General features: G+C 35.9%; 1 protein-coding gene across 2 annotated transcripts in view; it reads left to right on the top strand.

Moving 5' to 3' along the window:
- The window catches only part of ACACA (acetyl-CoA carboxylase alpha), a 214492-nt gene that overhangs the window by 5203 nt on the left and 195164 nt on the right, over positions 1–14125 (top strand). For both annotated transcript variants that reach the window (XM_012726261.1, XM_012726260.1), the window contains exons 2-3: positions 6011–6057; positions 7888–8143. In XM_012726261.1, coding sequence (XP_012581715.1) covers positions 7914–8143 — 230 coding nt within the window. In that variant the 5' untranslated portion in view covers positions 6011–6057; positions 7888–7913. The remainder of the gene's footprint in view (positions 1–6010; positions 6058–7887; positions 8144–14125) is intronic.

Below are 14125 nucleotides of genomic sequence, written 5' to 3'. Positions count from 1 at the left end.
TAAAGTATTCTTGTGGCATATTGGAAGAGTCCAAGACAATTATCTTATAAAAGGTCCTACAGGGCCTCCCTGGTGGTGCAGGGGTTAAAATCTCAGCACTGTCAAACTGTTGCCAGTCACTGCAGCATAAGTTCAGTTCCCATCAATGTGGCTAAGCAAACCTCTCCTGTCTGGCCCCCTTAGCAGAGTATTTCAGTAGCACCTGTGTCCTACACCCCAGTTCTTGTATGCATCAATACCTAAATAAATCTAAAAATAAATAAAAGTATTTTACAATCTAGATTTGAATGGTTGTTTCATCAACATTTGATGTTAACCATTTTTATAAAAGCTATTACATGCATAGTATTGTATACTTCTATTTGCATCATGTCAGGTAATAACTAATGTCAGTTTGTCCTAATATTGGTAATGTTTCATTTGGACATTGTTAGATATGATTCTGACTTCATTCTTTTCCATGTGGAGATCTACTATTCCTAACATCATTTGTTGAGAAGGCTATCTTTTCCCCCATTGTATGGTCTTAGAACCCTTGTCAAGTATTATTTGACCATATGTGCAAGTATTTATTTCTATCCTCTATTCAATTTCATTGGTCTATAGTCTGTCTTTCTGCTAATCCCATGCTGTTTTGATTACTGTAATTTTGTAGTAAGTTTGAATTCAGGAAGTTAATTCTTTCAGTTTTGTTCTTTTCATGACTGGCTACTTGTAGTTCCTTGAGATTCTGTTTGAGACTTAAGGTAGTGGATTTTCCTATTTTTGCAACAAATTTCATTGAGATATTCTTAGATACTGCATTAAACCTTTAGATTGCATTGGGTAAAATAAACATTTTATCATTTCTGAGTTTTACAATCCATAAACATGGACTGTGTTTCCAAGTGGTATGTTTTCTTTAGTATCTTTCAGCAGTGTTTTGGAGTGACCATTGATTGTACTAGTCTTATTCCTCCTTGATTAAGATAATTTCTATGTTTTTTTATTATTTTTGATATAAAATATCATTGTAAATGAAATTGTTTTTGCAAATTTTCTTTTCAGATTGTTCAATATTAGTGTATGGAAATATAACTAGTTTTTGTATGTTGACTTTGTGTCTGCTACTTTGCTAAATTCACTTATTCTAACAGTTTTTCAGTAGAATTCCTAGGGTTTTCTAAATGTAGCATCACAGACAGATAATTTGACTTCTTATTTTCCAATTTGGATGCCTTTTATTTCTCTTTTCTTAATTGCTCTGATTGGACTTCACTACTGTATTAAAGTAGTTGTGAAAATGGACTTGCTTGCTCTGTTTCTGATCTTAAGAGAGAAAATTTTCCATCATTCATCATTTAAGTATGATGTTTGCTGTGGGATTTTCATGCATGTCCTTTAATGTGTGAGGAAATTTCCTTCTGTACCTACTTGTTTAGTGTTTTTTATGAGTGTTGAATTTTATCAGTTGCTTTTTTTGCATGAATAAAAATAAGCATGTAATTTTCTTTAACTTTGTTAGTGTGGTATCACAGTATTATTGTTACTTATAATAAACATGTACCTTTGTTTTTCAAATGATCAAGGTATATATTTATTACATATATTTGGATTTCATCCATAGTTCTTGGCTCATTGCTCCCAAAGCCTTGAAATTTCCTGAGTGATAAAGCTATCTTTTATGTATTAATGAAGGTGTCTTAGAATTGTTTATTGGTGCAGGGAAGTCTCTACAGATTCATGCTGGAATTTGTGCCAAGAATTTATAACAGGTGAAGTAATTGATAGTTTTTTGTATGTTGAAGAACCCTGCATCCCAGTAGATCATTGTGTATTATCCTTTTATTTTTTCCAAAAGACTTTTTAAAAAAAGTTTTACTTATTTATGTATATAAGATGGTACAGGCTAGAGGTGCGGTGTGGGGTAGTGGTGGTGGTGTTGGTGTTGTTGAAAGGGTTCACCAGAGACAGCAGGGAATAGAACAGGTAGAAATATACTGCTGGGAGGAGAAGCAGGTGAGATAGGAGAAGTCTGCTGCACCATTTGGGTCACCTCCCTGGCTGGGATCAAACTCCTGGTGCAGTGACTGTGGATAGCTTCATAATGCTGCGCTTCAACCCCTTGTGCCACCAGGGAGGGCCTGTATTTTCTTTTTAATATGCTGTGACTTCTGCTTGCTAGTATTTTTTTGAGGATTTTTTTCATGAGTGTTTATAAAGAATATCAGTCTTTATTTTCCTTTCTTGTATTGTCTTTGTCTTTGGTATCAGGGTAATGCTGCCTTCATAAAATGGGTTAAAAAGTGTTTCCTCTTCTCTGTTTTGGTTTTTCTCAACATCAAGTAATCACTAATTGTTTGCTTATGTTTAAGATGGGGTGATTGAAAGCTGACTTGAAAACGAGAATGTAAAGGGCCTCTTGACTATTAAGTTCACTGTATGGTGTTTTAATTAGGGAACTCCATTGTTAACTACTTGAACCCCCCCCACCTCCCTTAGTTACATTTTGCAAAGGATGGTCCTCCATTTTCCTTCCTGGAGGGTAAACCTTGAGAATAGAAGACTGGAAAATCTTACCTAGTGTTTACTTAATATATGCATTTTTAATATTGTACCTTTCCCTTTAATGTTGCTAGTTGGTATCTCCTACATTAAAAACCTCTGTCTCTAGAAAAAAGATTTTCAATCTTTATTAGGCTGGTAGAGCAGTAGGCTCCAGTTCTACTCTAGTCTCCCTCCTTGCTTATCTCATCAGTTCTTCATTGCTAACATTTTCCTACTCTAGGAATTCCACCTTGATTGCTATCCTCAACATATTACTACTTTCAAGTTTGATTAAAGTTCCTTTCTGTGTTTTCATACTTAACCTATTATTCTACTGTAATTGTATGTTTAGTTAGGTGTTTTAAACACTTAGGGACTAAGTCTTATTATTTTCTTTTTTGGATACACATGTATCTCACAATCTAGAACATGTGCTTATTTTAAAATATAAAACTTATAGGAAAATAAAATGTTGCTTAAATAAAACCTCTAACTTTCTTCTTGATCAATGAATTAGTATTGAAGTTTATTTAAAATTTCATCAATAAAATGACAAACTGAAAAAGGCAAATTCAGTTATTCCTTTTAAAAAAATTAAATGGAAGTTACTGGCTTAAAAAGGCAAGGATGTGTTGTTAGCTTTGCTATTTTTATCGGTGGCTGTGAAAATTATTGTTACCTCTGTATTAGAATTGCTGGAAAAAAACAGTGTCATTTGAGTTCAAGGATAACATGTTAACTACGTTTAGTAAAATCTGTTCAATTTTATGTAGAGGAGTATTTCTGAATGAAATGTAGGCTGACTCTTGAATAGGTTAATTAGTTATGATTGACACTACTCTGTTTTCAGGAACATAGAATATAGTTTGGGAGCCTTTAGCAAACATTTTCAAGTGTTCCCAAATAAGACTTAAGAACACATTATATGCTTTTTTTTTTTTTTAAAGATTTATTTATTTGTACATACAGAACTGGGGTACAGGCCAGAGGCTCAGGGGCGGTGAGAGGCCCCACCAGAGACAGAGCAGGGAGCAGAACAGGCAGATCAACGAAGTACACTGCTGAGGGGAGCAGCGGGCGGGTCAGGAGAGGTCTGCCTCGCCTCATGCGAAAGTGGCTTTAGCTTCTCAGTGCAGTGCTTTAACCAGCTGCTCCACCAGGGAGGGCCATGCTTTTTTTTTTTTTTAAATGACATTTTGACATTGTCAATAGTTTGATACAATGGATAAAATATTTATTTGTATAGGCAGAAGATTCTACAGCAAAACAGCCTTGAATTAATTCTAGGGGACAGCAGATGATCTTTGCCAAAGGTCAACTCCATTCTTTGAAAGAATGGCCTTAACTTAATTCATGGCAGGGTTTAAGGATCCCAAACATATATATAAGTAAAATTTTTTGGGGGTTGCTTTTTTTTCGGGAAGGGTTCCTTTTTTTTTTCCAGAATTTTAATTGGGTCTTTGCCTAGGAAAGTTTAAGAAACTTTGGTTTAGGGACTTACGACACAACTTACAATAAGTTGTCATTAATATCATGACTTATATACAAGTGACAAAAAATTATGAAGCAATATTCTTATAAAGTATGGTGCACTCTTAACATTTTTTATTTGTATTTCATTTTTAAAAAGTTACAGCCCTCTAAATCGACTTCTTTAGTATTCTAAAGAATACTAACCCAGACTATGATAACTCATACTATGAAAAACATTCATCTAAGGTATCATAATTTACAAAATCCTTTCGTGTATTTATATATTCTGAGTCCTCGTGTATTTATATATTCTGAGTCCTCACAGTGGTCCTGTAAAGTACATCTGCCCTTTTTATCATACAGATAAAGAGGCTAAGAGGCCTTAAGTGATTGTTTGTACTGGCAATACTTGGCAAGTTAGGGTGGATCCTAGGTTTTGACTCCAACTTTTTAAACAGGCCAACCCAATGTGAAATGGGTTGCCTGACTGTTGGATCCTTACCTGTGTGCTAAAAGGGGATTTATAAAGAGACTCAACTGCAGGTACACACAGAAAGGGCAATAAAGGGTTTTTTTTTTTAATTTTTTTTACAAAAAAAGGGAAATGAAGAAGTAAATAACTTGGGGATAAAGAGAAAGAAGTTGATGAACACATCCTACAAGATCTATAGAGCTTGATAGGCAGTGAAACACCAAAGACCCCCATGGCCCACATGTCTGGTTTTATATCAACCCTGGCTGCTTAACTCCACCTTCATTTCCCAGCATCCTCCCTTTGGTGCTGATGACATTATGGGATTTATGGCTCTTGGGGTCCTGGATCTCTTTGGTCTGGGTTGGGAGTAGGGACCATAAAGCCTGTTGTGTGGAGTTTGTTTGACATCCTTTCTCCCAGCACAGTTACACTACACCTTTGGTTACATCTAATCCAAGCTACTTCCTTTTTCCTTCCTCTTCTCATCTCACTTCCTTCCCTACCTTGTAGGGAATAATACTACTTCAGACTACATAATTGGGTAAACCCTAATCCCCCAGTTAACATTGCTGCACTGTCTCTAATCCTGCTTGTCACTCAGGATTCTCTCAGAAGTTTTATTAGATTTCCTGATAATGTGTCATATGTTCTTTTCTACTCCATTCTAGACTCCTTTCCAGAGTTGTGGGATGCTAGACTGACAGTAGCTGTTTGACACTAAGCTGCTACCAGTCTTTGCGACTCTTCAGAGAACATTGTCTCCATGTTCTTAGCTAGGCAATAAAATTTGAAGTTGACTTCACGGGGCCTTTAATTTTTCAGCTTGGTTCTCAAGCCTGGCTTTGAATCAGTGTCAATCAACTGTGTAACTTAATATTCAGGTTATGGGTCTCCAGCAGTGATTGTGATAAAGTACATCTTGGGTTGTGTTTAGGCATTTATGTGTTTGAAAAGCCCCACCATTGATTCTTATAGTCAAAGTTGATCATTTTTACTCTGGATACATTAAAATTTTTGGGCTTAGCAGGAAACCCAGGTTTTGGGAAGTAGTTTAGAGACTCCTTGGTGTCTGAGAGTTTAGGGACTTAATAGAATGGGAGGTCTCTCCTCTGTCTTGCTCCCCAGCCTTTGTGTGTGGGTATAAATGTTTGGAAACATAACCAGAACCTGATTTGAATTGTAGAGACTCTAGGGGTACTCTTCTTCCCACTGCCTCTTTTTTGATGTGATATTAAAGGTCATAGGATTGGAATGTATTCATCAAAGTGTACTATTGGAAAAGGGATCCAGTGAAATGGTAAACTTGGATTACTGTTTAATACTGTCATGAATAATAAAGTCTTTGAAGGTGTAGTGCTTTTTATTTATAGATTTGAGCAAATAGTAGTTAAATAATTGAACTTTATATTCAATAGTTAAATAGATTTAACCAGAAAAATATTTTGAATATTATTAGTTTTATATTATACTGAGGAAAACAGAAATTGATAACATTTGGGTTTCTTAAAACATTTTAATCTCTCTTTTTCTCTTTAGTTCTTTTTGGAGAAGAATATCTGCTCAGACATTAAGAATTATAAGAGGTTAGTAACAATTAAAGCTTGTTGATGTTTAAAGTGTGATAAAAGTTTTTGTTTGTGTGTTAAAATATTAAACTGTGTGCTTTTATGTTAAAAGTTGTCTTGTACAAAAGAATACAGGCAGATTTAGGGGGGATAACAAGTGAATTAGTTGATAGTGCTCGTATTCTACACCATCTCTTTTTAATTCAGGACTTGATTCAGTTGAAATGAGACGGGCTGAAGAGTAGCTTCTAGAGTGTCTGGACAGCTACTCAGTACTTTTCCATACATGACTTCTCTTTCCTGGTGGTTTGTACACTGGTGTCTGTGAACACCATTCAGTAAAGTTGCTGGTTGCTGGAAAGCCTCTTCAGCTGTTGACACTGAACTACTTCAGTCTTTGAACCCTTTAAGGCAGTCTGCCTTCATGTTCTTAGCTAGAAAAGAAAAATTTAAAGTTAACCTTATGGAGACTTCCAATGTTTAGTCCAGGGCCTACACTTTGTAATTCTTTTTAGTTTCCCCATGGAATCCTAGCCAGGATTCCAAATTTCCCAAACTGCTCCTTTCTTATAAGCTTTATTTTTGTGTGTGCTCACCTAATTTCAGTCAGACTGTAAGCTGTACTCTTCACCTGTGTGCTTATTTCTCTGTGAAGAAATTTATTATTTATTTATTATTTCCTGTTAGTTTGACATGGAATTTTTTTCGGATCTATTATGATTTTTAAACCTGAGTATTCCCTGCTCTAAAATGTGAAAGAAGTAGACATTTTGCTATTGTATCTTTGGGTGTTCTAAGGAGTGGTTTGTAGTGTATACATTAATAATACATTTATTTATTATGTTATTGTATATCGTTTCTTGGATCACCTCAAAATCAGAATTGAAATCACTAGCCCTTAAATTGAAATATGCTAAAATCTTTTTAAGTTGTGAACTGATTTGTAGCTTTGGAGGTTTTTAAAATCGGATTTTTAGAATGACAGAATAAACTTTTTTTTTTTTTTTTACTGTTATTGTGGACTTTGATCTGTGTTTTGGTCTTATTATGTAGCTTGTGAGTGCCAATATCTAATCCTGACTAGTGAGGTCCTATATTTAGAAAACTTATATACTTAACTGAGGTTATACCTCTGATACTTTAATTGTAGGTTTACATTTGTTAGATTTGATTTTCTCTCTCATCAGTACCAGCTTTTTAGATCCTTGAGAGTCGACTTTTTGGATGAATTTTTAAAAGATGTAATTTAAGAAAAAAAAACACACACACAAAAACATTTTTAGTAAAAAACACCATGTGAAGAGTGCTTAAAAGGTATGCACTTATGTAAAGTTCATAGTATACATTCTCACAGTAAAGTTTGGAGCGAAATGATAGTTTTGTAGGTTATTCTAGAATAAACACCTACTTCAATCAGTAGCAAGTTTCAGACAACTACCACCCTCCCTAAATCCTTACCTAGCATTCCCTCTGGTACTAATATTGAAACTGCAGTAATAAAACAAGCCACTTTAACCTACTGCAAAGGTTTCTCTATTGATCATAATTATCTCTTCAGCATCACTAAATTGTTAGAGAGATTATTGATGGTTACTGTTTTTTGAGAGATTTCTTTGAGGAAAAGGAGAACTGGTTTTAATTTTTATAGGTGTAGTTACATTGATTTTCTCTCTGTGTAAAAAACAAAGGCCCTGAAATGGAGTAGCTAAGGAAAGGAGTTCTCAAACTCTGCTTTGTTTCAGGGACCAGCTGTGGTATATTAGATGTGTAGAGCCTGTGGCTATCCTCAGGTTCAGGTTATCATTCAATACCTCACTCTTTTTCACTTAATCTCCATTCTCCCAATAGCTTTGAGAGTTCATTTTGAAAGAATAATGGATGAACCATCTCCCTTGACTAAACCTCTGGAGTTGAACCAGCACTCCCGATTCATAATTGGCTCTGTGTCTGAAGACAACTCAGAAGATGAAATCAGCAACCTGGTGAAGCTGGACCTGCTGGAGGAAAAGGAGGGCTCTCTGTCACCAGCTTCTATTGGCTCAGACACACTCTCTGACTTGGGGCTCCCTGGCCTACCTGATGGCTTCTTGGCCTCAAACATGAGGTAAGAGAGAAAAGTTTAATGTTTTATTCATTTAACCTGTCTTATTGGTTTCACTGACTTTGTTTTGAAAAGAGCAAGAATAATTTTAGCCAAGATTGCTTTGCCTTTTGTTACCACTGGACTTAGAGCTTTGAAAAGAAATAGTGTATTTTGCCAGGAGTGCAAGTTTTCAAAATGTCTTTTTGTGATACTGTGATTTATAGGAAATACATATATTTGATCATTAAGATGACCAAAGTGTGTTTCTTCTACACACAGTTTTTGACTCATGCTCCCAAGACCTTGGAATTTTGTCTGTATAGGGCGTGATAATATGCGACTTTTGTTATATTAATGAAGCGACTTTTGGGGAAGTACCTTAGGATAGTAGCTAGTTGTCAAGAGCTCCTAGCTAGTTTTCCAGAGAGGGTTGGGAGTTCTAGTTCCACCACCTCTGAAGAGGGGTAAGGGAGGAGGGACCAGGGACTAGGGGTTAGGGATTGAGTAAGATGCCGAAGGCCAATGAGTTAATGAGTTATACCTGTGTAATAAAGCCTCTGTAGACCCTAAGAGGAGGGTCTTCAGAAAGCTCCTAGCTTGGTGAACATATGGAGATTTGGGAGATGGTGTGTCTGGAGAAGACATGGAGCTCTGTGTTTTTTCCCTGTACCATACCCAGTGCACTTCTTCCATCCTGCTGTTCCTGAGTTACAGCCTTTGTAATAAGTTTGTGATCTAGTGAGTGAAAGGTTTCCTGAGTTCTGTGTGCCTTTCTAGCATTATTAATGCAACCTGAGGAGGGTATCCTGCACAACTGATTTATAGCTCCTTGGGCAGAAGCACAGAAGCAATCTGGGCTTTGGACAGGAACCTGAAGTCTGAGAAGGTTGTCATTGGATCTCCAGTCTGCAGCCAGGTAGTCTGGGCTTGGGACTTGTTTTGGAGGGTGGTCTTGGAGACTGAGCCCTTGACCTATGGAATCGGAATAGTGTCAGAATTGAGCTGAACTCTGAGAAACCCTCATGTGTGCGAGAATTACTTGTTGGTTTGGGGAGACCCATCCATACAGTTGTTGGAATTGGATCTGGGAACCCAGTTTGCACATTTCCTGGATGTTCTTCTCTATTTTCCTTGTTCTTCCTTGTACATTTGAGGTCTTTTAGGGAGACCAAATAAGTGAGAGGTTGAGGAATTTAGTCTCTGTCCTCCTCTGACTAACATTGTTGTAACTGTCTTGGTGATGATAGGACTTGTGCAGGGGTAGGCAAATTTGTAATAATCTTTCTTTGAACTGTGTCTTGTGAGGAATTTATATTCTATTTCTGGCAGGGCTAGTTCTCAATAAAGAGCCATGCTAGAATCAAGAGTTTGTTATAGAGCTCTCCTTTTCCTCTAGAAACACATTTCTTTATCTAATTAAGAATGTCACTAGATGAGTCTGATCTATTGATGTGTTATGAAGAACCAGTGTCTGAGATACCAGCCATTCTGTTTATTTACTTTGCATTTCTGGATTGAAGGATCTGAAACAGTGGCTCCTGGTTTACTCTGTCCATGAGAATCACTTGGAAAGCCTTAAGAAATGAGCCCTTTCCCTATAGATTTCTGATATAGTTGCTTAACTGGAGCTGGCCCATTTTTTTAAAAGTTAGGACCATCTGGCTAATGTATAGTCAGGATTAAGATTATAGGTCTAGCCTAGATAAACATCAGTTAGGGTGGCTATTGCTTCTGTTATTATCTTCATGCTTCTTTTATTAATAGGCCATAAAATAATTCAGCTCCTTTTTATACACTCAAGGTATAAACTCTGTAGTAGAATCCCAAGCTGGGTCTGTCTATCACTGGACTGTCACTGTCTTGTCTTTTGGTTATACCTGGGGCTTTGGGGTCCTGATTGAAAGATAATGTCAGCATTTACTCCCAAGTATATATGAGAAGATTGAAAGAAAAGAATAAAGCAACTTAATTATGTTATACTTTACAGATTCACAAAACTCCAGTCAACCAGAGGTAGTTTAGACTAACACCTTTTATTTAAAAACATGAGAAAACTTGCTTAAGGTTGAATAGCCAGAAAACTGAAATTCAAAGTCAGAGGCCTGATTCCATCCCTGTAACTTTTTTACTCTACTTTGCTGACCATGCAAGTATCTTAATTATGTAACTAGTTTAGATTTAGTTGATTTTAAGGAGTTAATAAGCAAAATATTCTGACTAATTACTGGTCTAAAAAGGAGTAGAAGAAGGCACTTAGTGGCAGGCAAAAGGAATCAGGTATTCATCTTTATGTAAACATATTTCTTTGCTTCGTAGATCACTTAATCTTGACCTCCTGGCAAGTCCTGGCAGTGGTATATTCCCCTCCAGGGTTATTTGTAAGTGGAAAATGTAAATATGTGGGGTCAGACTAGGATTTAGAAGACAGAAGACCAATGATGGTTAATGATCATAGTGCTCCTGTTGAGAAAGACTGGATTAAATTTGAATTTAACCACATAACACCTTTAGAAATTTGTACAATTTGAGAGCATGTGAAACTTAATATTCATTCCTTGGATTAAGAAAAGGTGAATTTGGCAGTAGTGAGAAAAATACCATTATAGAAAACTTAACTGGTGATTGTTGCAAGGCAGTTTATGGTTGCCAAATCATTCCCAAAGTTGGTGGCTCTTAGTGCAAAGAGTAACTGTGGTGAATGGTGTGAGTGCCTGAGAATTTCTTTGCATGCCCTCCTGTTGCAAGACTCATGCCTGTAGCTCGTGGGGAAGTCATAGACTGAGGTGTGATCAGCAGCCCGGGAAGGAGGCAGTGCCAGTTCCTCTTGCTTCTTAGCTAGCTAATGTTCCAAAATAGAGTAAAGGTTATCTGGTGATCCATTTCTTAAGTCACTTGTGGGTATGGTGTCCTTGGGGGTAATTTAAGTTGAGTCAAATTCATTTGGTAATAGAATGTTGTTATACATCTGCCACCAGTGTGACCACAATTTTTTGTTTGCTTCTGTGTTTTGTTTTTTTTTTTTAAACCTCCTTGGACTCATCTTCATCTGTGAAAATGAGAATATTGATTAGACACTTCTTTCACTTTTTATTTTTAAGATTTATTTATTTTATTTATGCATACAAGAACTGGGGTGTAGGCCAGAGGTGTGGGGGGGTAAGAGGATTCACCAAACCAAGAATGAAGAGCAGAACAGGTAGATCTTCTGAAATGCACTTCTGAGGGGAGCAGCGGGATGAGACAGGAGAGGTCTGTTGTGCTATGTGGGGTAGCTTTCTGGGTAGGTATTGAGCTCATGCCACAGTGGCTTGTAATAGCTCAGTAGTGCTGAGACTTTAACCCTGCACCACCAGGTAAGCCCCTGTTCATTCTTTGAATACAAAGTTGTGACTAAATTTAGGACCAGTTCTTGAAGGAATAACCTGATCCTTCTCAGATGATATAGATTAAAGGGCAAATGTATTCCTAAGAGATATTAACTGGAGATTATCTAAAACCAAGTGAAGTAATTTCCATAATAGATAGATCTATCTATCCATCCATCTGTATTGCCTAGCATGGAATAATAGTGATCCTTTCAAGTTTAAGGCCTGATTTTAAATGCTAAATGGAAAATATGGTGGGTGTGATATAGGCAGGAATAGGAACTAGACTTTTCTGGTCATAGAGCTATCTTGCATTTCATATTTTCTAAAGCACCAATGAAAGATGGTATACATTAATTTCTAAGCTGTATGACCCAAAATTTTGAAAATAACACCTGAAACAGTAGTTATGATAGGAACAGTAGTTATAATTGGTTGGGATATATAGGCCTTGTCAACAACTCTGCTTTGACTTTTTGTTTTTGTATAAGATCAGCTAGGGGGTGATATCAGCTAGGTTGTTATATTTCTGAACCTAGTTATTAATATTTATCACATATTTGAGAAGAAAGACCACTGAAGAGTGTATGCTGGCATCTTAAATTTGATAACCAATGTATGATTCTATGGCATATTATAATCAAGCCACTCAGTTGTATGAATACTGACATTTTCTATGCTCTCAAGTGGTATGCCACTTATTCTGCATACTTAAAAATGTACTGGAAGTCCAGCTCACCTCACTGTCAACCAAAGATTATAACCAGTTTTGTCAACTAGACAAAATTTTTAGAGTAGTGTCATTTCTTGAAACCTTTTTTTGAATCCTAAAATTTTTGCTATGGCATTCAAAATTCCATCAATTCTTCTCTTAAATTTCTTAAAAAATATGTTCAACAAAAACAAATGGTCAGTGTTTTATGTTTAAGAAGCATTTTAACAGTTTCATTTGAGAATAATCTTTAATTTTTGCTACTTGTAGTATGTGTGTGTGTGTATATATATATATATATACATATATATATAAATCTGCATAAGATGTTCTCTAGGTAGGTATAGCAATATTATTACTTTGGAAGGAGAAAATGGATTATGTAACTCAAGAAGGGCTCCTTGGAGGTGAGATATTATTCCTAGTCTTTTTGATTTAGAAAGAAAAGTTCTTTGCCAATATCTTAGAAAATATAGAATTTGTATATGAGATTAATGATATTTGAAGAGTTTGACCCAAATGTTTGAAGCTACTTTGTAATTATTTTATCATTATGAAAAAGCATTTTTGAGCTCTTTTGTAATTATAAATAAATTGCAAAGTTTTTTTGAGGATGCCAGTCATGGAATACAAACAGATAATATTCTCAGTTTGGGGTTAGTTTCTAAATACCACAGAAATTTCTTTGTCTCAGACTTTTGAAAAACTTACAGAGCCACCTAGACCTTCCTCCATAGGAAATAATGGTGACAAGGTGAGATTCTGAATGAATGTAGATGTGTCTTTCAACTTCTAGGTCAAGAAGTTTAGGAGGCAAGAGTCCTAAGAGAGAGGGCTCACCCATTGCTACTACACCCTACCCGGTTTCACATTCTCTGTAAGAAATGGCAGTTGTATTTTCTCAGTGACTAGAAAAATAGAGTAATAATAGGGTAACATTTTTAAATGCTTTACTCTGTGCTGCATACTGTGCTGTGTGCTTCATGGGGAGTACCATACTCAATCTTCAGAACAAGCACATGAGGCTAGGAATGTTCTGTTACCCATAGTGTATTAGTGGGGAGTTGAAGTGCAGGTTAAATTACATGCTGCAGCTAATTGTGTATCGAATCTAATCAGAGCTCACACTGTCGCCACTACACTAAACTGGAACTCTGGGTGTGATAGATATGCTTGTGTTCTCTTTGAGCAGAGTTTCTCAAATTAAATGTTAATCTTACTAAAAAGGGATAGATTTAGAAAAAATATTTTTACAACAATGTTTTTTTAAGAAGTAGTAAAGAAAATTTTAAAAAATACCAAAAAAAAGGCAGATATGATGCCTTGAATATTCACTGCTCAGAGATTAATCCTGCTATCCTATTGTGTAGTCCTGGACTGTTTCCTGTGCATCCAGCTGGCCTTGGTTCTACACTGTGTACTCAACTAACCACGAATTGAAAATATATACTAGTAAGCAATTAGACCGCTATCCGTGGCCTTAACATGTACTTTTTTCCTTGTAATTATTTCCTAAAAAACGCAGAATGACAACTTCTTAGGTAGCATTTCTGTTACATTAGGTATTATAAATTACCTAGAAATAATTTAAAGTATACAGGAGAATGTGTGTAGGTTATATGCAAACATTATGCCATTTTACTTTAGGGGGGTATGGTGAGGGTCCTTGAAATTATACCTAGAGATACCAGGGATGTGCACATTGTCATGTTTTCCTACTGAAATGAGATCATACTGTATATACTTTTATAATCTGCTTTTTTTATTCAATATTTTCTTTTTTTTTTTAAGTAAACTTTCATCATATAATATACACAATAACAAAGTTTCTCCAATAGACTCCAAAGTGCTGGTTCATCCAAATGGTATGCAATCCCAAACCACACATGCTTTATGTACCTGAAATATCTTTTTTTTTTTTTTTAA

This window comes from Condylura cristata, unplaced genomic scaffold (genome assembly GCF_000260355.1).
Source record: "Condylura cristata isolate star-nosed mole 26May11 unplaced genomic scaffold, ConCri1.0 scaffold00017, whole genome shotgun sequence".
NCBI lineage: Eukaryota > Metazoa > Chordata > Mammalia > Eulipotyphla > Talpidae > Condylura > Condylura cristata.
The sequence above is the reverse complement of the archived record's forward strand: the minus strand, read 5'-3'. Positions and strand labels throughout refer to the sequence as shown.